This window comes from Xiphophorus hellerii, chromosome 19 (assembly GCF_003331165.1).
Source record: "Xiphophorus hellerii strain 12219 chromosome 19, Xiphophorus_hellerii-4.1, whole genome shotgun sequence".
Lineage (NCBI taxonomy): Eukaryota > Metazoa > Chordata > Actinopteri > Cyprinodontiformes > Poeciliidae > Xiphophorus > Xiphophorus hellerii.
The window spans coordinates 1,169,749-1,192,903 of record NC_045690.1 but is presented as its reverse complement, the minus strand read 5'-3'; the positions used below and the strand labels follow the sequence as shown (position 1 = coordinate 1,192,903).

At 48.8% G+C, this 23,155-nt stretch overlaps 1 protein-coding gene across 2 annotated transcripts; it reads left to right on the top strand.

The window, feature by feature from the left end:
* The first annotated feature begins 8 nt into the window (after positions 1 to 8).
* On the top strand, positions 9 to 22,174 carry LOC116708691 (gephyrin-like). 2 transcript variants are annotated; one of them, XM_032546639.1, is made up of 24 exons: positions 9 to 156; positions 1,753 to 1,831; positions 1,903 to 1,960; positions 2,045 to 2,137; positions 2,755 to 2,849; positions 2,942 to 3,008; positions 3,265 to 3,534; positions 3,768 to 3,857; positions 9,603 to 9,740; positions 10,255 to 10,297; positions 10,369 to 10,506; positions 10,590 to 10,682; positions 10,763 to 10,818; positions 10,938 to 11,057; positions 11,158 to 11,216; positions 11,985 to 12,138; positions 12,205 to 12,326; positions 12,392 to 12,479; positions 12,551 to 12,624; positions 12,751 to 12,815; positions 12,931 to 13,034; positions 18,773 to 18,869; positions 19,234 to 19,372; positions 19,675 to 22,174. In XM_032546639.1, exons 1-23 carry the CDS (start codon positions 93 to 95, stop codon positions 19,365 to 19,367), a joined length of 2,301 nt encoding a protein of 766 aa, XP_032402530.1. In that variant the 5' UTR covers positions 9 to 92; the 3' UTR covers positions 19,368 to 19,372; positions 19,675 to 22,174. The 2 variants fall into 2 exon arrangements, with proteins under 2 accessions (XP_032402530.1, XP_032402531.1); XM_032546640.1 differs by lacking the exon at positions 3,768 to 3,857.
* Positions 22,175 to 23,155: the final 981 nt, after the last annotated feature.

The following is a 23,155-nucleotide window of genomic DNA, read 5'->3' as shown; positions in this document are numbered from 1 at the left end:
CGGTTCGGCCTTTCCTCCAGAGGTGCAGCGGAACCTCCCCCCTCCCCCGCCGCTACGTATGAGCCGTCACGGTGCAGACAGAGGTTGGAAACATGGCGGCGGATGGGATGGTGCTCACCAACCACGACCATCAGACCCGAGTGGGAATCCTGACTGGTAGGTTCGCAGTTCCGACCCGTAGCGCCCCGGTTCGCTGCGGACCGGAGCTGTTTTATGACGGCTGTCACGATCCGGGCTACGAGCTTTGCGGAGTGGCTCGGCTAGCAGCGAGCTAACCGGCGGTTTGGGCTGAGCTCTGGGTTCGGTTCGGACACATGCTGACTCGGTTCGTCTGGGATTGGGCTAATATCTGCATGGAAACGTTAGTTATTGAGGGAAATGTGTGTTTGGAGCAGAAATGTGAGAGGATTGGAATATTTCATTTAGGCAGACAGACGGGAGAAGAAACCCCGGTTTGGACTTTCAAAACAAAAGGCGAGCGCCTCTTCCTGCTGGCTGGGGCTGTTAGAAATCCCTGGCAGGCTTTTATTTTGAAACGTCCCACTGTGCTGAACGGGTCCAGCTTGGTTGGGGTTGAACATCATGTTTCCTCGCGTTGGAGCGCTCTGCTCCTACATGAGCTGCATTATTCATGTCCCTTTGCAGATGTGCTGGTTCCGACCGCCGCCGCGGTTCTGCTCACGCACACACAAACCGAACCTTCGGAACCAGCCGGCCCGGTTAAAGCGGAAATGGTCCGCCAGCATCATTAACCACGACTCAGTTGATTAAAACATGTGAGGGCAAAACAGAGGCTCGACCCAGCTGCTTCGGAACCAGAGCCGGGAACTGGGCCCGGTAGGGTCCAATAGGCAGCAGTAACTGAAATTATTACCGATGATTTAATTTCTGAATGAATCTCTCCATCCTGACCGAAAAAGTATTCACACCCACTAACAGCCGAGTCTCTGACGTCACTGAGATGACCTTTGACCTACTTTGTTGAACTGATTCATTTCAGATGGTGGGGAATTTAAGTCCAGACTTTGACTAGGCCACTCCAAACAAGGCGGTGCTTTGTTAATTACAGCATTGAATAATAATCAGCCAACATGGAAACCGTAATCGCAGCAACGCACAGATCCAGAACTGGACTGGACCCTACCCGGTTCAGAACCGCCCCAATAGACCAGGTGGGAGCTAACTGGGCCCGGTGGTTCCCCTGTGTTTGCTCTGGTTCTGGTTCTGGTATCAGCCGGTCTGTCTCTCCTTACTCAACTCTGGATCACTGCTGATGGAACCGGGACCAAAAGATTCTGACGGAACCGGAACAGGGCCTAAAAGGTTCTGAAAAAAGTCTGGAAAAGTTCAGGATCTAAGATTTCTATAGTAAATATTCATATTTCTAGATTTTATTCTGGATCCTGTTGCATAAATGATCCATCTGACATTAAAACGTGGTGGACCCAATGGGACCCAACTGGACCCAAAGGAAATGAACTGTGAGCTGAAACTCCAGGAAGGTTCATGAACTCGTTGCTCGGTGTGACTGAAGATGTTCCCAGCTGGTTCTAACAGTGCCGGTGCCGGTCCAATCAAGTGATCCGTTTCCCCAGGAAGAGATCCAGATGAGGTTCAGGACAGAACCAGAATTGTCAGAAATGATCCAAAGGACCAGAAGACCAGAACCTGAGTTGAGACGCGCTGCTAAAGGATAAAGGGTCTAGAATGCAGAACGGTTCTGGTTCTGACCAGGCCTTCTCTCCCCTGCAGTCAGTGACAGCTGCTTCAAGAACCTGGCAGAAGACAGGAGTGGAGTGAACCTGAAGGACCTGGTCCACGACCCGTCACTGTGAGTCCTCTCATGAACGCCGGCGCCGCGCGCCTTCACATTCTGACCCTCACTGTTGTCTCCCCCTGCAGGCTGGGAGGAGTCATCGCAGCCTACAAAATAGTTCCAGATGAGATCGAGGAAATCAAGGTACGGGCTCCTTGGTGTCTTTCAGATGCTGGTTCAGGAAGCGGAGATGTTCCTGACTCGGTTCTTGTGTTTCCTTCCATGCAGGAAACTCTTCTGGAGTGGTGTGATGAGCAGGAGCTGAATCTCATTCTGACCACCGGAGGAACTGGTTTTGCACCACGAGATGTTACACCAGAGGTACCAGTACAGGCTGACACTCCCTGCTTCAGATGAACCCACTATGACGGTTCCCAGTACCACTCACCCAGCAAGTCCACAGGCTGCAGCACCCAACCAAACATTACAGTGGCAGAAACGATCCTAGTAGCATGTAGAGTGAGCCCGGCTGCTAGCATGTAGCGCATGGGCAGGCTGCTAGCATGTAGCGCATGAGCCAGGCTCCTAGCATGTTGCATTAGCCAGGATGCTGGCATGTTGCATTAGCCAGGCTGCTAGCATGTAGAGTGAGCCAGTCTGCTAGCATATAATGTTAGCCAGGCTGCTAGGATGTAGCACGTGGGCAGGCTGCTAGCATGTAGCGCGTGAGCCAGGCTGCGCTGCTAGCATATAGAGTGAGCCAGGCTGCTAGCATATAATGTTAGCCAGGCTGCTAACGTGTTTTCCACCTCATGAAGGCAGCCATACTTGACAAAACTGGAAGATAAAGGGTTCCTGGTAGCTTCATACTTGATTTTTCTCAAATCCTTGGCTGCTAATTTGCATCTTTTTTCTTGCGACCCGTCTGTCGGCTCGGTAAGCAGGAATGTTTCTGAAATGTTCGTCCTATGAATGAAGTCATCCCACGGATGTTGCAGGCGACCAGGGAGGTGATCGAGCGAGAGGCCCCAGGGATGGCTCTGGCCATGCTGATGGGATCCCTGAACGTTACTCCTCTGGGAATGCTCTCCAGGTGAGGTTCATGAAGTCCACAGCAGCCTTCTGTGTGTGTGTTGTGTGATGCACCTGCTTGATCTAATGTTGGCTCCTCTGTACTCATTCCAGGCCAGTTTGTGGTATTCGTGGTAAAACGCTGATCATCAACCTTCCAGGCAGCAAGAAAGGCTCCCAGGTGCAGTAGTGACTCCTCACGGTTCTTGTCGAGTTCTGCCGCGTCTCATGGACTCAAAAGTGGTTTTACTGCAGAGATCCAGATCAAATGACGCCATTTTCAGCAATATGAAGCCAAACCAAATGCAGGTGGCCATTTGAAGGCACTGAGCACGTCAGTGGAGGTCATCCTCCCCCTCAGAGAACTTCCTGCTGCTATTTGAACTGGGAGAAGCGTTCTGGGAGTGATGAGACTAAACATGTCCGTGTTCCTGCAGGAGTGTTTCCAGTTCATCCTCCCGGCTCTGCCTCATGCCATCGACCTGCTGCGCGAAGCCGCCGTTCGCGTTAAATCCACGCACGCCGCCCTGGAGCCGATGCCCTCCCTGCTGACCAATACGCACGCCAATACGCACACCATGGAGCGCGGCACCCAGTGCGAGGAAGAGGACGAAGACGAAGAGGACAGGAGGAGAGGACGGCACAACCACCACCAGCACCACCAGCACGGCTCGTCCCACATCACTGTGGCCGCCATCGCCGCAAAGGTGAGCTGGCTGCCGCTGGGCCCCATCGGCGTTGGGGTCCATCAGAATTAAACTGGGAACTAACCAGTTGCTGCAGGAAGGTTGAAGGTCCAGGTTTGCAACAAGCCGCTGGTTGGCATAGCAACTATATAATCATGTTTTTCACAACTTCATTCTGTGTTCATTCATGTGTTTCACTTCTCATTCATGTGTCTTTGTGTGTGTGTGTGTGTGTGTGTGTGTGTGCTGGTCAGACGAGTCATGTGGCGGTCATGGCTAAGGGCGCCCCCTACCTACCTGGAAACACACCTGCCCCTCCCTCTCATTTCACCTGTTCCCGTCAGGTGAGCTGCAGCCATCTTCCTCCTCCTCTTCCATCCTGACCCGTTACGGTTTCACTACTCACCTTCAGTCGTCAGGGAAACGCTGAACCTGATTGGTTGATGAGAACACACCTGCCTGATCACCTGAATCAAAGCAGCAGGACGATTCTCCCACAATGCACTTCTCTGTTTGGGTTCCTGAGTTACAAGGCTGCAACAAACTGCTGATAAATGAACCTGCTGATCTCCATCAGTTATTCAAGGCAGCTATGAGAGATTTGATGTTAGAAACCAAATTTAATGCAAAATTCTAAAATGGTAGCATTGTAACTGAATATTTTTACAGTAAGCTATAATTATCTGCACTGAGTAATTAGCTCACAATTAGCTCATAAGCTCAGGCTGGGAGGAGTTTGGAGAGACCATGGAGAAAGACTTCTGCACGGCTTCGAGGCGATTCTGGTCCACCATCTGGCATCTCAGGAGGGGGAAGCAGTGCGGCACCAACACTGTTTATAGTGGGGATGGTGTGCTGCTGACCTCAACGCGGGACATTGTGGGCAGAGTACTTCGAAGACCCCCTCAATCCCACCAACATGCCTTCCATTGAAGAAGCTGAGCCTGGGGACTCTGGGTTGGGCTCTCCAATCTCTGGGGACGAGGTCGCTGAGGTGGTTAAGAAGCTCCTCGGTGGCAAGGCCCCGGGGGTGGATGAGATCCGCCCGGAGTTCCTTAAGGCTCTGGATGTTGTAGGGTTGTGTTGGCTGACGCGACTCTGCAATATCGCATGGACATCGGGGGCAGTTCCCCTGGATTGGCAGACCGGGGTGGTGGTCCCCCTGTTCAAAGAGGGGGACCGGAGGGTGTGCTCCAATTATAGAGGGGTCATACTCTTAAGCCTCCCTGGCAAGGTCTATTCAGGGGTCCTGGAGAGGAGGGTCCGTCAGATAGTTGAACCTTGGATTCAGGAAGAGCAGGGTGGTTTTCGTCCTGGTTGTGGAACACTGGACCAGCTCTACACCCTCGGCAGGGTCCTGGAGGGTTCTGGGAGTTCACCCAACCGGTCTACATGTGTTTTGTGGACTTGGAGAAGGCGTTCGACCGTGTCCCTCAGGGAGCCCTGTGGGGGGTTCTCCGGGAGTATGGGGTACCGGGCCCTTTGATACGGGCTGTCAGGTCCCTGTATGACCGGAGTCAGAGTCTGGTCCGCATCGTTTCCAGTGAGAGTTGGACTCCGCCAGGGCTGCCCTTTGTCACCGATTCTGTTCAATAGCTTCATGGACAAAATTTCTAGGCGCAGCCAAGGTGTTGAGGGGATTTGTTTTGGCGGCCTTAGGATCCTATATCTGCTTTAGGTGGATAAAGTGGTCCTGTTGGTTTCATCGGGTTGTGATCTACAGCTCTTGCCGGAGCGGTTCACAGCTGAGTGTGAAGCAGCCGGGATGAGGATCAGTGCCTCCAAAGGGTAGAGTGCCTTCTCCAGGTCGGGAGGTTGGGGGGGGGATGTCCTGTCCCAAGTGGCGGAGTTTAAGTATTTCTAGGTTCATGAATGAGGGAAAAATGGAGCGGGCATCTGGTTAGGATGGATGCCTCCCTGGTGGTGGGAGGCGCAGAGGGAGACCCAGGACACGCTGGAGGGACGATGGTCCTCTGCTGGGAACACCTTGGAATTCCCCCAGAGGAGCTGGAGCAGGAGGCTGGCAGAGGGAAGTCTGGGCCCCGTGACCCGACGAAGAGGAAGAAGATGGACGGTTGGCATATAATTATCTCATGATGGTATCATCTCTAAAATGGATGGACAGTGCAGCTGTGCCAGATTTTGACTGATAAAATACAGAAAATCTGATTATTTACTCAAACAGGAAGTCATTATTATCACATCAGTACAGTAGGTTCTTTCCAGTACTGGAGGTTCTGGTTCCTAACCAATCACAAGCTCTCAGTTCTTCATCCATGTATCTCATACGGTGCAGAAGCAAACATGCTGCCACAGCCATCCAGAACCGGGTGGTTCTAAGGATCCAGGACTAGTTGAACATGTTTCCTAAATATGTTGCAATTTTCCTATTACCTAGAAAATTGCTGTTTGTATTACGCCAAAACTCATAATTCAAAAATTTACATCTTTTGTTATATTTGTCACCCATGGAGGTCGCCATTTTTCACAGATGGGTTGATGACGTCAAGGCTAACTTTACCCAAGTAGTTGTTTATCATATTGCGTTTGACTGGTGTCATTTTAGATAATGCCACACTGTGGCACTATTGGCTGTAATTAAAAAAATAAAAATTGAGACAGAATCTGGATAATTTATGAAAGAGAGGAGAGGAGAGCGAGAGCCGGAGTGGAACACAACAAAGGACCTAATCTGGACCCTGGACATTTCTCCGCAACAAAGAGCCATTTATACCAGCAGAACCAACAAAGGCTCTGACAGGTGATCGTTACCTTAACGAGATAAAAATAAATGCCGTGCTGAGACGGGCAGAGCTGGATGCTCTTTGACATGCTAACAGGAGCTATACTGCCTGGGTACTGACGTCACCGATCCGACCGGATCCACGGGGGTTCGGTGTCAGTGTGGCTGTTACCACCACACCGGACTCTAAACAGCACAGCTGATGCCCAAACCTAACCCAACTAATATAATTACATTCCTAAATCAGAATACCACAAAGTCTTTACTATTTATTATTACTGTCTGCATTACTGGTAACGTAAAAGATAAATTATCTAATAAAACACAATTTTTTCATTTTCTTAAGGATATAAAGCTAATTAAATGACAAACAACACTTTTATACATTATAAATAATATTGTTATATCTCCATCAATTATAGGAGGTACAAAATAAATAAGGAGACATGAAAAACAACATGATCAACTATAATAAAAATTCCATCTGCAATGTATACATAAGAAATTTAATTGAGCAAAAGTCAATAACAAACAAATTAATTAGGTACAGAAGAATAATAACCCAGGTCGTTACAACCAGAGTTGTTAAACAGATACAAGCAAAAATTCACATGTTTCTTTTTACGGTGCCATGTTAGTCTGAGAGACTTTTTGTTGGTAGAGTCTTAAATATAGGAAAAAATATGGTTAAACTATTTAGTCTTCCAAGGTGGAAATTTTCCTTCAACTCTAAAATGATAAAATAAATCATATTCATAGAATCACATTATCAACAATTTATGCATAGAGTAAAACTCTTAGCATGCTACAGGTAAATGTTATCATTTAGTTTGGCTAAGAATAATTATTGCACTGTCATTAAATGATTTCTAATAGATGTTCTTAGTTCCCAGAGTAACGCCTTAATGAGCTCAGAGGCTCAAACTGATGAATAAAGAGGATGGATGCTCTCTGCTGAAATATTTCTTGCTGTCTCTCATGTTCTTTCAGCAAACAGTTGAGACAGAGTTGGTTTTGGTTTCACCACTATTTACCTGTTGTTATACCTGCCATCCAAAGTTTTCTTAAAAGATTGTCTGTTAGTCTGCAGCTCATGTGAGCAAACCAGCTGAGGAGATGAAAAAAGTTAAAACTTGAGTTAAAATGTTGTTTTAACTTGAGTTGAGTTAAAACTCTAGTTAGAATGCTAAGTTTTAACATTTTAATTCAACAACCTCTAGTTGGGTAACCCAAAGATCACTGGGTCTTAAAAGACAGAGTCTTAGGCGTGCCGTGGTGGTGTAGTGGATAGCGCGACCCATATTTGGAGGCCTTGAGTCCTCGACGTGGCCGTCGCGGGTTCGATTCCCGGGCCCGACGACATTTGCCGCATGTCTTCCCCCTTCTCCTTCCCCATTCCTGTCAGCCTACTGTCGTAAAAAGGGACACTAGAGCCCACAAAAGACCCCCTGGAGGGGTAAAAATAAAAATAAAAAAAGACAGAGTCTCTGAGAACAGTTCTTAAAGAGATAGCCAGTATTTTCAGCAAAGTTGAGCAGACTGTCCAGGAATGACAAGGAATTTAAAATTAGCCAGTTTCAACATGTTGGCCATCGAGTGAAACTGGAATCACTTTCAGGTTTTGTTTATGTCATTTAATTAGCTCTACTTCCTTAAGGAAATGAAAATGTATGTTCTTTAGTGAGGGACTTTATATTTTACGGTTCCAGTAATGCCAGAATTAATAATAAATAATAAAGACTTTGTGGTATTCCGATTTAGTAATGTAATTATATTAGCTGTGTTACCACCCCACACCACTAGAGGCAGTAGCAGGCCCGAAAAGATGCGACTAGGGAGCAGATTTAGAAGTTCACAGAAAGCTCCATAACCCTCTAAGTCCTAAAGCTAAAGAAGTTCATTTTAAAATTCTCAATAACATTTTTCCATCCAGGGAATTATTAAGACAAAGATTCAACTTTGATACCAACAGCTGGACCTTTTGTGACAACGACTGAAACAACAGATCGTCTCTTTTTCTATTGTGTGCAAACTGGAACATTTTGGAGGAACTTTCAGGACTGGATCTCATCAAAACTTTCCTCCATCATCCCTTAAAAAGAGAGGATCTAATATTTGGACCCACAGAGACAGAAGAACCTCATTCTTAACAACCTGCTGATCCTCACCAAATTCTTCATCCACTCCTGTAAATGGGGGAATAGAAATCCTAACTTTTCAGCTTTTAAAAACCTTTTAATGGACAAAAATCACTACAGAACCTTAAAACTGATGAAAAACAAGCAGGAATAAATACAACTTTTAGACGCCTAGAATGGTGTGAATTTATTAGAAAACTAAAGGCCCTTTGTCTCTGTTTTTTCGGTTTGTTTTTGTCGTTATGCTATCCCTCTGTTTGATGTCTGATAAATTTTATTTATTTATAGTTTTATTTTACCTGTTTGAATTTTTTTTTTATTGTCATAATTATATGTGTGCCTTAAGCCTGTAAGACTTGTTTTCTTCATGTATGTACATGCCACGTGACATTGTACACTTGTTCAAAAATGTTTAATAAAAAAAAAAGAAAGAAAGCTACAGAAACTGTGAGCTGCGCTGAAGTAAATAAAAGAGAGAAGTTCAAATTCATGCTGAGAGTGAAAATCCTTCCTAAAGATGGAAACATATCACAGATTTCAAAAGAAAATAAAAACGAGAGACCGCGGATAATAGAGGTAATAGCGCCCCCTTCACTTCTGGAGTGCAATGGCCCCATTACCAAATAAGGTAAGAGACTGACAGCGGTCCGTCCCGCCCTTCCTGTTTGCTGCAGCCAGGTGAACTTGGAACTGCCAACTCTTCCTCTTCCTCTGTTTGCTCCTCCTCATCTTCATCATCTCTTGTTATTTCTACGTTCTGATCGGTTTCAATGCGCTCCGGTTCAAATTAAAAAGACTTAATAACGTTACTTACAGTGATAAGTTACTTAACAGTTACTTAGGTTCTTACAATGAATGAATACAATGCAATGCATTCATTTACCCAGAATGCATTGCAGCGTGAACAACATGCCGACATTCCTGTGAAAATATTTGATTAAAGTTTATAAAAACTAAATAACCTACAGTATTATTACTGTATTATTTTGACATCTAAGATAAATATTTATAACTAGTCATGGTTCCTTTTAAGATCAGTGGAGTGGTTAAACACGGTGGTGGCAGTGTCATGCTTTGGGACATCCTGTACTGACCTTCAGGCTGATTTGCTCTCAATCATCGTTTCCCATTAATGTCATTCATCTGATCCAGAGGCGACTTTGAACTGAACACCGTGTGTGTGTGGGGGTGTGTGTGTGTGTATGCAGATCCCAGACTCGATCATTTCCCGAGGCGTTCAGGTGCTTCCTCGAGACTCAGCGTCCTTAAGCTCCACCCCATCTGAGTCGCCGCGGGCGACGCAGGCGACGTCCCGCCTGTCCACCGCCTCCTGCCCGACGCCCAAGGTACACACCCTCACTAACCGACCAGAACCAGAACCTCCAGAACCCCGGGCCGGACAGTCTGCTTCGTGTTGGGTCCGGTTTCCCTCTGGTTCTGGTTCTGGGAGTTCTCCTGCATGCTCCTCTTTTCTTCTGCTGCATTTTTACTATATTTTCATATTCTTGATCCCAAACTTAAAAGTTGAGACGAGGGGGCTCAGGAACCGGTGCAGAACCTGGACCCAGGTTCTGCTGCTGGTTCTCCTGGGCCGGATGTGTTTTGTTCCTGGATGGAGCTTTCAGCTGATTCCTGAACATCTTCAGTTGTGCTGAAGAGAGTCCTAGTTAAAGTAAATCTGCTGTTACAGGTAACCAGAAATGGGTCGGGTCCTGGTCGGGTAAACCCATCAGAAACGCGTCCTCACAATAATCCAGAGTCCAGAACACTGTTCTGGTCCCACTCGGGCTCCAGGTCATCGTGAGGCGATTTAATCGGGTTCTGTCTTAGTGACTGCTTCTGTTCGGTTCTGTTCTGCAGGTCCAGTCCCGATGCGGCAGCAACGAGAACATCCTGAGAGCCAGTAAGTTCAGTCCGACCCGCCGATCCGGTCCGGTCGGGTCGGACCTGAAGCCTGTCTGGTTCTGTCTCCAGGCCACAGCGCCGTGGACATCAGCAAGGTGGCGCGGCGCCACCGCATGTCGCCGTTCCCGCTGACCTCCATGGACAAGGCCTTCATCACGGTGCTGGAGATGACGCCCATCCTGGGCATCGAGGTCATCAACTACAGAGGTGGGTCGCCGTTCGGGTCAAAACCGCGGCCTGATGGCAGGCGGTGCGGTAACGTCCAGGTGAACGGTTCTGGTTCTGTGCAGACGGTTTGGGCCGGGTTCTCGCTCAGGACATCTACGCCAAAGACAACCTGCCTCCGTTCCCGGCCTCGGTGAAGGACGGCTACGCCGTGCGGGGTGAGTCCTCTCTGCAGAACTCTGCCAGTTCTGGATGAGGTCCGGTTGACTGAGGAGCGGTTCCGTGTCTCTGTGTGCAGCCGCTGACGGACCTGGAGACCGTTTCATCTTGGGGGAGTCGCAGGCCGGACAGCAGGTCAGAGAACCTTCAGTCTGATGGCTCCACCTGCTGGCCGGAGGCACCACTGCAGGCCAGACTCTCACAGCGCGAGTGTGTGTGTGTGTGGGTGTGTGTGTGTGTGTGTGTGTGTGTAGCCCACCCACACCGTGATGCCGGGTCAGGTGATGAGGGTGACGACCGGCGCTCCGATCCCGTGTGGCGCCGACGCCGTGGTCCAGGTTGAGGACACGGAGCTGCTGAGGGAGTCGGAGGACGTAAGGACCACTGCCGGGTTCTGTCCTGGTTCTGGCCGACCCGTCCTGGGTTTGGGCCTGATGGTTCTGGTTCTGATTTTGGTGCCTTTGTGGGTCGCAGGGCACAGAGGAGCTGGAGGTGAGGATCATGGTCCAGGCCCGGCCCGGACAGGACATCAGGTGAGCCCAGAACCATAATCCTAAGGTCTGGTCACCATGGTAACGCCATGTGAACACCGCGAACTCCCAGGGCACTGGGTTCTCCAGGTTGCCACAGGAACAGCAGTGTAGAAAAGAAAAAGAGGATATGGCGGATTATTTACGGGAATTTTCTCTTTATTTAATGTAAAGGATATAAAAATTAATCGATTCATCGGTCCGATGATTGACCCATCCATCCATACATGCTCCGTCCATGAACGTGACTTTCAGTCAAACTAAACAAGCAGTTTTCACTTACCTGATAACGTGTGAGTTTGGTGAACTCCCAACATTTACCTGTTTCTACAATAAAAACTGGTTTACTAAAAAATATCTCTAAACAGAAGCTAGCAGACTTCTAGATGAGGCTAATGCTAACAGCTGGATTGCTCTGAGCTCTACGCCAGTCTTTCTCCATCGCTGGTAGTCCGTGAGCGCCCCCTAGTGGTCCGCCAGGTACTGCATGTAAACCGCCGTTTATTTGCCGTGACGTCAGCTAGCTTAGGAAAGAATTGAGTTAAAAATAATGATGGAAAACTGGATTAAAACTGTCACTGAAAAGAAAACAAGTCCAGGAATATTATATGACCTGTTGATCACACACTTTAAATATATCAGTAATGATTGTTTTACTATATTATAATTGTTTTATTATTTCTGATCTCATTGTGATGAAATCATTGAGTGAAAGCTGACTGAGTGTGTGTGTGTGTGTGTGTGTGTGTGTGTGTGTGTGTGTCCGTCCAGGCCGATCGGCCATGACATCAGGAGGGGGGAGTGTGTTCTGGCCAAAGGGACCCATATGGGCCCCTCAGAGATCGGCTTGCTAGCCACCGTGGGGGTCACCGAGGTCAGCGTGCACAAGTTCCCCGTGGTGGCCGTCATGTCCACCGGAAACGAGGTACAGTTGCCGAGAGGTCCACCGGACCCGGACCCAGACCCGACTCACCGGCTTCTCTCCCCGTAGCTGCTGAACCCAGAGGACGACCTCCACCCCGGGAAGATCCGGGACTCGAACCGCTCCACCCTGCTGGCCACCATCCAGGAGCACGGCTACCCCACCATCAACCTGGGCATCGTCGGAGACAAGTAGGGAGGCACACAGCGCGCAGCGGTGCCCCCTGCTGGACGCTCACCTGTGCTTGTGTTTGCAGCCCTGACGACCTGCTGTCGGCGCTGCACGAGGGGATCAGCCGTGCTGACGTCATCATCACCTCAGGGGGCGTGTCCATGGGGGAGAAGGTAGGTGGTGGCAGCGGTGGGCGTGGTTTCGGCCGGCCGGCCGGCGGCGCTCTAACCTGTCGTTTCCTCAGGATTACCTGAAGCAGGTGCTGGACATCGACCTGCACGCTCAGATCCACTTCGGACGCGTCTTCATGAAGCCGGGGTGAGTGTATGAGGCGTGGGGGCGGGGCTTGTTCTCCCTATAGGTGCGGCAGTTCCTGTCGAAACCATCTGACCCCGAAGCGAACTTCCTGCTGCGGTTCGGTCAGCTACTGTTTCTGTCCCGCAGTCTGCCCACCACCTTTGCCACCGTCGACATCGATGGAACCAGGAAGCTCATCTTTGCGCTGCCAGGTACCGCAGGCTTTTACTTTGAAAACAACAGAATGCTTCCTGCAGGAGCTATGGATGTGTGTGTGTCCATTGTGTGTTTCCAGTGTGTGTTTTCACCCTGTCACGCTGCCTCCAGGTAACCCGGTGTCGGCGGTGGTCACCTGCAACCTGTTTGTGATCCCGGCTCTGAGGAAGATGCAGGGCGTTCTGGACCCCCGGCCCACCATCATCAAAGCTCGGGTAAGGGCCTCTGCAGCGCCTCACTTTGGGTTTTAAAGTTAGAAATGGATATTTGTTGTTGTCACTAGAGAAGCTTCACGTCTTTATGTTCAAGTTGTAAGCTCCAGTCCTGAAGGGGGCGCTACACTCTGCTATTGATATCCTGGTCCACTTCCAGTACTAACAGCGATTGGGATTCATATTCATCCTGCTGTGGATCATAATAATAATAGAAGTGAACGGTTTGTAGCTGCTGAGCTACAGTGTGCTAAAGGACCTTTGACCTTCAGATAGCGAGCGTCACATAGCTAGCTGGCGTCTGTTCAGCAGATTGGCCACAGCATCAGAGGCGGCATGTCTGCTATTAATGATCGCATTTATAGTAGATTTACAGCCAATGCTACGTAGGAAAGATAAACTCCAGCTATCATTTACTAGCCTGCTAATGCCAGGTATAGTACTAGCAAGCTAATGCTAGATATAAGCCAGTTATCTAACACTAGGCAATGCTAGCAAACTAATTCGAGTTATGGGATAGTAGCATCTGATAGCAGTACAGCCATTGGTTTGATTGCTCTGACTACGATTTGTAATCCTATCCCTTCCAACCAGTCAGAACTGCAGGTGTCTTCATGAAACAAGAGAAGAAGTCCAGTCTTCTTCTACTGAAGCATTTAGGATGATCTAATGCTAGCTGTCCAAGTGAATAGCTGCTAGCCTCAAAGAGCTGCTGTTAGCTCTACTTAGCGCCTGCCTGTGAATTAAAGTTAAGGGTTAGCACTCTCCAGATATTCTCAGGTAGCAGCTTTATTGATACTGATGGTTTGATAGTGATGCATTTAATGTTTTTGCATTTGTTGAACATAGGCCTGTCGCGATAAACGATAAATCAATTAATCGTACGATAAATTAAAGCTATCGACGTCATTTTAATTATCAGGCATTATCGTCTCTTCCGACCTTTTTCTCTTTCTGTTGATGGACACTGAATGAGAAAAGGCTCAACTCCGGTGCTCTCCACTGACCTCTGACCTCATTTCCTTGGTGTAAAGCCCAGCGCAGACTACCCGATCTTAGAGCTGTTGGCCGATTGTCGGCCCATTTTCAAAACCTGACAGACCAAACATTAACGGTTCCATCGGGTTCGTTCCTGCCGTGTGGTGTCCAACAATGGGCACAAAATAATGGCTACAAGTCCAGTGAACTAATTTTAAAACCAGGCATTAATCAATGCTTTACTACAATCTACCTGCAATGCATGTGGCTAGTGTCAGCGTAAAGTCCTGACTGAATGAAAATCATTAGAACCTATTTACGTCACGTTAACGAAGAACAGCTGAAAAGTTACCGGGTTTATCAACTGCGGTAGCAATTTCGCTCCAACTCCTCCTCTTGTCATTTCTATATTCTTTGCATGTTGAATAAACATTAATGTTGTTTCCACATATCATCTCCAATGTCCGCTGGACTTCGGGTTGCGCCGTGTCAGCTGTTTGGGATTCCCCTCCGTAATTTCCCCTCTGAAAGCGCAGAGGAGAATCCGCCTTTCTGATTGGCTACCTGTCACATTCAACAGGTTGCCTTAAAGATCCCAGTCGGGGAAAAACCCTGATTTAGATCGGAACGGCAACGACGATCTACCGTAACACACCACACAATCTTAGAAAGACCAACGATCTAAGATTGTTGTATGGGGAAAAATAGGAGCAAAAATCATGTAGTGTGAATTATTGCATCAGGTAGTCGATGTGCCCATCTTCTCTATTTAAATCTAATTATTACTGAAGGGCAACATAATATTACAGACTTCATAATCTTTTGGTTGAATGCAGTATTTATTTCCACTTTGGCTTTATGCTGTTTAGTTTTTTTTCCAGTACATATTTTGTTAATGGAGACTGAGAATCCATTTTATTTTTGGTTGTTTTGTTTATTTTGTTTATCAGTTCCAGTGTTTACCTCTCCTTAGGCTGCCACCTTATCGTGGTGGAGGGGTTTGAGGGCTCCAATGATCCTAGGAGCTATGCTGTCTGGGGCATCATGCCCCTGGTAGGGTCACCCAAGGCAGACAGGTCCTAGGTGAGGGACCAGACAAAGCGCAGCCCGAAGACCCCAATGATGGATAAAAACATTGGACTTGGCGTTCCCTCGCCCGGACGCGGGTCACCGGGGCCCCACTCTGGAGCCAGGCCTGGAGGGGGGGCACGATGGCGAGCGTCTGGTGGCCGGGCTTTAACCCATGGAGCCCGGCCGGGCTCAGCCCGAAGAGGAAACATGGGTCCCCCCTCCCATGGGCCCACCACCTGTGAGAGGGGCCAAAGGGGTCGGGTGCAGTGTGGGATGGGTGGCAGCAGAGGGAGGGGACCCTGGCGATCCGATCCTCGGTTGCAGAAGCTGGCTCTTGGGACGTGGAATGTCACCTCTCTGGTGGGGAAGGAGCCGGAGCTAGTGTGTGAGGTCGAGAGGTTCCGGCTAGAAATAGTCGGTCTCACCTCGACGCATGGCTCTGGTTCTGGAACCAGCCTCCTTGAGAGGGGCTGGACATACTCCCACTCTGGAGTTGCCCAAGGTGAGAGGCGTCGGGCAGGAGTGGGCATACTTGTTGCTCCCCATCTCGGCGCCTGTACGTTGGGGTTTACCCCAGTGAACGAGAGGGTAGCCTCCCTCCGCCTACGGGTGGGGGGACGGGTCCTGACTGTAGTTTGTGCTTACGGGCCGAACGACAGTTCAGACTACCCACCCTTTTTGGAGTCCTTAGAGGGGGTACTGGAGAGTGCTCCTCCTGGGGACTCCCTTGTTCTACTGGGGGACTTCAACGCTCACGTGGGCAATGACAGTGAGACCTGGAGGGGCGTGGTTGGGAGGAACGGCCCCCCCAATCTGAACTCGAATGGTGTTCTGTTGTTGGACTTCTGTGCTCGTCATGGATTGTCCATATCGAACACCATGTTCAGGCATAAGGGTGTTCATATGTGCACTTGGCACCAGGACACCCTAGGCCGCAGTTCGATGATCGACTTTGTCGTCGTTTCATCGGATCTGCGGCCGTATGTCTTGGACACTCGGGTGAAGAGAGGTGCGGAGCTGTCCACTGACCACTACCTGGTGGTGAGTTGGCTCCGGTGGTGGGGGAGGAAGCCGGTCAGACCTGGCAGGCTGCGAGGTTGTGAGGGTCTGCTGGGAACGTCTGGCGGAATCCCCTGTGAGACGGAGCTTTAACTCCCATCTCCAGCAAAACTTTGAACACGTCCCGGGGGAGGTGGGGGACATGGAGTCTGAGTGGACTGTGTTCCGTGTCTCCATTGTCGAGGCGGCCGGTCGGAGCTGTGGCCGCAAGGTTGTCGGTGCCTGTCGCGGCGGCAACCCTCGTACCCGTTGGTGGACACCTTCGGTGAGGGATGCCGTCAGGCTGAAGAAGGAGTCCTATCAGGCCTTTTTGGCCTGTGGGACTCCGGAAGCAGCTGATGGGTACCGGCAGGCGAAGCGGCATGCGGCTCGGGTGGTTGCTGAGGCAAAAACTCAGGCGTGGGAGGAGTTTGGAGAGGCCATGGAGAAAGACTTCCGTACGGCTTCGAGGCGATTCTGGTCCACCATCCGGCGTCTCAGGGGGGGGAAGCAGTACGGCACCAACACTGTTTATAGTGGGGATGGTGTGCTGCTGACCTCTACTCGGGACGTTGTGGGTCGGTGGGCAGAGTACTTCGAAGACCTCCTCAATCCCACCAACATGCCTTCCATTGAAGAAGCTGAGCCTGGGGACTCTGGGTTGGGCTCTCCAATCTCTGGGGACGAGGTCACCGAGGTGGTTGAGAAGCTCCTCGGTGGCAAGGCTCCAGGGGTGGATGAGATCCGCCCGGAGTTCCTTAAGGCTCTGGATGTTGTAGGGTTGTGTTGGCTGACGCGACTCTGCAATATCGCATGGACATCGGGGGCAGTTCCCCTGGATTGGCAGACTGGGGTGGTGGTCCCCCTGTTCAAAAAGGGAGACCGGAGGGTGTGCTCCAATTATAGAGGGGTCACACTCTTAAGCCTCCCTGGCAAGGTCTATTCAGGGGTCCTGGAGAGGAGGGTCCGTCGGATAGTCGAACCTCGGATCCAGGAAGAGCAGTGTGGTTTTCGTCCTGGTCGTGGAACACTGGACCAGCTCTACACCCTCGGCAGGGTCCTGGAGGGTGCATGGGAGTTCGCCCAACCAGTCTACATGTGTTTTGTGGACTTGGAGAAGGCGTTCGACCGTGTCCCTCGGGGAGCCCTGTGGGGGGTTCTCCGGGAGTATGGGGTACCGGGCCCTTTGATACGGGCTGTCAGGTCCCTGTATGACCGGTGTCAGAGTCTGGTCCGCATTGCCGGCAGTAAGTCGGGCTCGTTTCCGGTGAGAGTTGGACTCCGCCAGGGCTGCCCTTTGTCACCGATTCTGTTCATCACTTTCATGGACAGAATTTCTAGGCGCAGCCAAGGTGTTGAGGGGATCCGATTTGGTGGTCTTAGGATCTCGTCTCTGCTTTTTGCAGACGATGTGGTCCTACTGGCCTCATCAGGTCATGATCTGCAGCTCTCGCTGGAGCGGTTCGCAGCCGAGTGTGAAGCGGCCGGGATGGGGATCAGTGCCTCCAAATCCGAGGCCATGGTCTTGAGCCGGAAAAGGGTAGAGTGCCTTCTCCGGGTCAAGGGGGGTGTCCTGCCCCAGGTGGAGGAGTTCAAGTACCTCGGGATCTTGTTCACGAATGAGGGAAGAAGGGAGCGGGAGATCGACAGGCGGATTGGCGCAGCGTCTGCTGTCAAGCGGGCGCTGTACCGGTCCGTCGTGGTGAAGAGAGAGCTGAGCCAAAAAGCGAAGCTCTCGATTTACCGGTCGATCTACGTTCCCACCCTCATCTATGGTCATGAGCTTTGGGTCATGACCGAAAGAACGAGATCACGGATACAAGCGGCCGAAATGGGTTTTCTCCGTAGGGTGGCTGGGCTCTCCCTTAGAGATAGGGTGAGAAGCTCAGTCATCCGGGAGGGACTCAGAGTAGAGCCGCTGCTCCTTCACATTGAGAGGAGCCAGTTGAGGTGGCTCGGGCATCTGGTCAGGATGCCTCCTGGACGCCTCCCTGGTGAGGCGTTCCGGGCACGTCCCACCGGGAGGAGGCCCCGGGGAAGACCCAGGACATGCTGGAGGGACTATGTCTCTCGGCTGGCCTGGGAACGCCTCGGGATTCCCCCGGAGGAGCTAGAAGAAGTGGCTGGGGAGAGGGAAGTCTGGGCCTCCCTTCTGAAGCTGCTACCCCCGCGACCCGACTTCGGATAAGCGGAAGAAGATGGATGGATGGATGGATGGATGGATGGATAGTTCCAGTGTTTAGTGTTCTTTTGAAAATAAAGTGTATCTAACTTTGGCAGGAAATCGCATGGATTATTATGTCATTTCCATTAAATCAGTGTAAAAAGATCTTCAAACAATATTATCGTTTATCGCAATAATTTTTGAGACAATTAATCGTTGAGCAAAATTTGCTATCGTGACAGGCCTAGTTCAACAGTTGCTAGCTGCTAGATAGCATCATAAAGCTAGCATTGATAAAAGCTATCAGTGCTAGCTAGCCACCTGGATGGATGGTTTTAGCTGATTTAAATATGCTGTGCATGTTACATGGAGCTTTCTAGAATTCAAACAATAGATATGCAAAGGTTCAGACTTGAATTAGGCCGTTTGTGTGGAGTCCTTTAAGCTAAGTGTTTCATGGATTGGCCAACGCCGGTTGCTTTTTGTCCAGCTGTCCTGTGATGTGAAGCTGGACCCCCGACCTGAATACCACCGCTGCATCCTGACCTGGCACCACCAGGAGCCGCTGCCCTGGGCCCAGAGCACAGGTCAGCTCATGCTTTAACCTTTGACCTTTGACCTTCAGGGTGACAAGAAACGTACAGTTGGCTCCTAAGTCTGCATACGCCTGGTACATCTGAAGCAAAATCTTTATTCAACCAAGAAGTTTGTTTCTGCAGCAGAATCAGGCCTGAAAATATTTAAATGTACATTTTGTTAAATCATGGCTGCTGGTATTGAGTCTGGTTCTGGTTCTGGTTCTGCTGGAGCTTTCTTCCTGCTAAAAGGCCAGAATCCTCCCAGAGGCCAGGGGGCTGATCCTGGCAGCAGATGCTTTAGTTCCAGCTGGTGACCTGTAGTGACCCAGACAACCGCCAGAACCAGGTCGGTACTGATGCTGTTGTCCTGCAGGGAACCAGGTGTCCAGCCGCCTCATGTCCATGCGGAGCGCCAACGGGCTGCTGATGCTGCCGCCCAAGACCGAGCAGTACGTGGAACTGCACAAGGGCGAGGTGGTGGACGTCATGGTGATCGGCCGGCTATGATGCAGGTGAGCCGCCCGTCGCCCCCCGCTGGCCACGCGGGGTGTCGTCCCGCCCGTCGCCCCCCGCTGGCCACGCGGGGCGTCGTCCCGCCCGTCGCCCCCCGCTGGCCACGCGGGGCGTCGTCCCGCCCGTCGCCCCCCGCTGGCCACGCGGGGCGTCGTCCCGCCCGTCGCCCCCCGCTGGCCACGCGGGGCGTCGTCCCGCCCGTCGCCCCCCGCTGGCCACGCGGGGCGTCGTCCCGCCTGTCGCCCCCCGCTGGCCGGGGGACTAACAATTCGTCTGCCATGTTTCTCTGTTTCTCCTGCAGACCTTCGCGTCACCTGCTACCGATCACCGTGGCAACGCCAGGAGACGTCTCACCCGGACAGGAAGGGCGGGGTTGGTGGGGCAGGAAGTGATGCATGTCTATCTGGTGGCCATTAGCTGTGATGTCATATGCAACAGCCAATCGGAGCCAGTGCAGGCTGAATCCTCTCTGAGGAGCTCGCTGTACTTCAACAGAGAAAAAAATGTGAAAAAATATATAAAAGAAGATTTATTCTGTAATATTATTATCCTAATAACAATTAATATTCTTAATTAATATTCTATTTATTATTATTGCCATGGTTCTGGTTGAATATTCTCACCTCAGTAGTCTTCATCTCTTCATTTGCTTTGTGCGTTTTACCTGGCAGGTAAACTCTAGAGACTCCTCCTCTTCTTCCTCCTTCTCTTCTGTTTCTGATCCCTCCTTCATCGCTCGGCTCCTTCATCACATAGAAACCATTGTCCATGATGAAGATGATGATGATGATGAGTGGGAACCGTCCACTTCCTGCTGGAGCTCCACAGTTTGCCACAAAATAAAAACATCAAGACTGATGTTCAGAAACACCAAGCAGTGGAAGCCATGAGCAGAGCAGAACCGGCCCGGAATCGGAGCCCGGGTTCCTGGCCCGGGTCGGGCCGTTGTCAGAACCGGCCTGTTGGAGCAGCAGCTGCTCTCCGTCAAACATCTGCCTAGAGCTTGATGCCACAGGAAACGCCACGTATGGAAGAATATAGAGGCAAAAAAAGCAGGAATAATAATCGATGAAGAGAAATAAAAGAAACCCATATTTTTTATTTTATTGCTTTCTGTCCATTTGTCAAAATTTATTTATCTAATGTGTCTAACTTATTTACCGATCCTTAACTGCTTCTGCTCATTATTTATGATGATAATATTTAAAAACTTAAATTCTGTTTAAAAAGAAGGAAATCTAAAATGGCTTCAGTTTTTGCATGACTTCTCCTCTACCTGATTTCTCTCTTTACTTTTCCTGCCTGATCTTTTGGTCATTTTTACAGAAGTGGAGTTTTCTGTGGCACCACCGGCTCTCCGTACACGCCTAGCTTCAGTTCAGGCTAGTCAGCAGCTTCCAAACATCCAAAACATCGGTTAAATCCAGAAAACGGGAAAGCTTTTCATTGTGACGTTTTATGGTTGCTGTCCAGGCTACCAGCAACCCAACAGAACCGTAGAACTCCGCTGCTCCGGTTCAGGACTACACTGTGTGTTTCTACCTGATGGTGCTTCGTCTAGAAAAACGAGTCAGAACCTTTTTAAGATTTGAAGAAACTCTCTGACTGCATCCTTCACAGTAATCTGAAAAATTAAATGTAATTTTATTAAGTTTGAATTTCGACACTTCAGGTTTTCCATACAGAAATAATGGAAATAAAACAGAAAAATGCCCAAAACGTTAGAAAACCTAACTTATTTAAAGACCAAGAACAAAGAATGATATTTTTTTTCTTGATTTTGACATTTTTTCTTCTTTATATTTTATTATAAATATCTTATTTTTTTTTTTTAAATAAGTAGTCCTGAACTTATTAGCAAATTCAACAATTCAAAAAATTCTCACTAAAATATTGAGATAATTTAAGCATCTTTTTTTTGCTTCAAATTTCATGATAATTTTATTTTTGTGGCATCTCAGGTGTTCCATACGGAGCTCTGGAGAGTTTGATACGGACTAAAATCATTTCCAGATTAGATGCAGATAAACATTAAAATCCCAACATTTACTAAACCTTCCTCTTCCTCTCACTCTTCCCCTCAGTGCCAAACCCGGTCAAAGGTCAGCTGCTCTGCGCTGCATTCAGGTTCCTGAACTACTGTAATTTTTTCCATATTATTTTTCTTTCCATCGTTTTTCGTGGTTTTGCTGAAATGTTCTGATAGATCCTGAGGATCTTTTGCCCTGCAGAGTGTCTGACCTTTGACCCCTCCCTCTCATCATGGACCCTGCATGCCGTACGGAGGGGCGATTCTTTCTAGATGGGCAGGTGCGGTTCCAGGTCCGGTGCAGCACCTGGGCAATTCTCCCCATCATTTCTGATTCAGAAACTTCCCAGTTACCTCAAATGCACCGCAGTGATTTCTGCTGCTCGTGCTGCGTTCAAGTCACAGCAGACCGGAGGACGCCTCATTAATTCTGGGAAGGATATTTAAATTAAATGTCAATAAAAACGAAACACTTTCACTTTAGTTTTCCCACATTGGGCAGCTCATGGGTGTGGAAATTCCATGGTGACTTGAACGCAGCATCGGGGCCGCCTGGCGTCTGCCTGAGAGGACCAATCAGGAAGCAGCAGCAGCGGTTGTTGTGAAACTGCCTTTGTACCGAGAGATTGGAAACACTGGAGTCAGTGTCTGCACACGATCAACATGACCAGCACTTCCTGAAGCAATGACAGCATTCTACTGTAAAATACTACAGGATGATTTTCTGTAACATTACTGAAACTGAATTAAAGATAATCCTGATTATTCTCTACCTGCTGAGTTTCCTTCATTTACAGAAACAACGATCCGCCATGTTGGATCCGAACAGACGGGAAGGAAACGGTCCAGAAACATCCAGGTTTCCTGATTCTTTCCCCAAATCATAAGATCAGAGAATCCCACTGGTTTAGGACCAGTTGAAACTGGTATAGGACCAGTTTCAACTCTAAAACCAGCGTTTCGGTCAGAAAGAACAAGCTAGGAAAAAAATCCAACACCACCCTTGAGACGACCAGGTTCTGTGTGGACCGCCATATCTCCTGTCCATCAGAACCACCAAAACACCGAGACTATCAGTTTTTTGTTTGACTTATTTTCATATATATGTATTTTTATTTACATCTCCCAGTAGTGGGTAATTTTTATCATCAGAAATTCCAACTTTTGTTTTATTGTTTAATGTTCCTTGGATTAATATAAGTTGGTAACATTCTTCTGACATTAGATATTAGGGTTATGTTTCAATATTCAGGCAGGCAATAAAGCTGAAAGTGTTTTATTTGTACCTGTAAATAAATGTTTACCTTCTCATTATGCTCATTTTATTTATTTAATGCTATTTCTTCTTTATTGAGAGGTTAGTTTTTTAGTGCTTAGATCACAATCAGTGAAGTCGATATCTGAAATATATAATTAGTGTTTCATTGTTGTTTCCTTAGTTATTGTCATGTATTGTCCAGATAGCTCTCCTGATTTTTACTGACTGAAAAATAAAGAACCTTTATTAATCTTTAATAAGTCTAAATGGGTAAAAAAAGAAGTGAAAGTAAGTTTTTCCAGTATGGATAAAACATTAAAAAGTGCATCTATCTAAGAACGTTGGATATCTTGTAATTTGGATCAATTGTTAAAATTCACACAGGCGTAATAATAATCTGCTTTATTTAAATATTGTTAATTTTACCTTTATTTGTGACTGGTTTTGAGCGTGGAGACTGTGTAGCCTAGCTATCAGATTGACTCGTATAATATT

Bases quoted from the DNA above. Each gene is read 5' to 3' on its own strand.
- LOC116708691 (XM_032546639.1), top strand. From the start codon at position 93: ATGGCGGCGGATGGGATGGTGCTCACCAACCACGACCATCAGACCCGA. The intron at 157-1,752 runs GTAGGTTCGCAG...TCTCCCCTGCAG, and splicing joins CCGAGTGGGAATCCTGACTG to TCAGTGACAGCTGCTTCAAG. The intron at 13,035-18,772 runs GTAAGGGCCTCT...CTTTTTGTCCAG, and splicing joins CCACCATCATCAAAGCTCGG to CTGTCCTGTGATGTGAAGCT.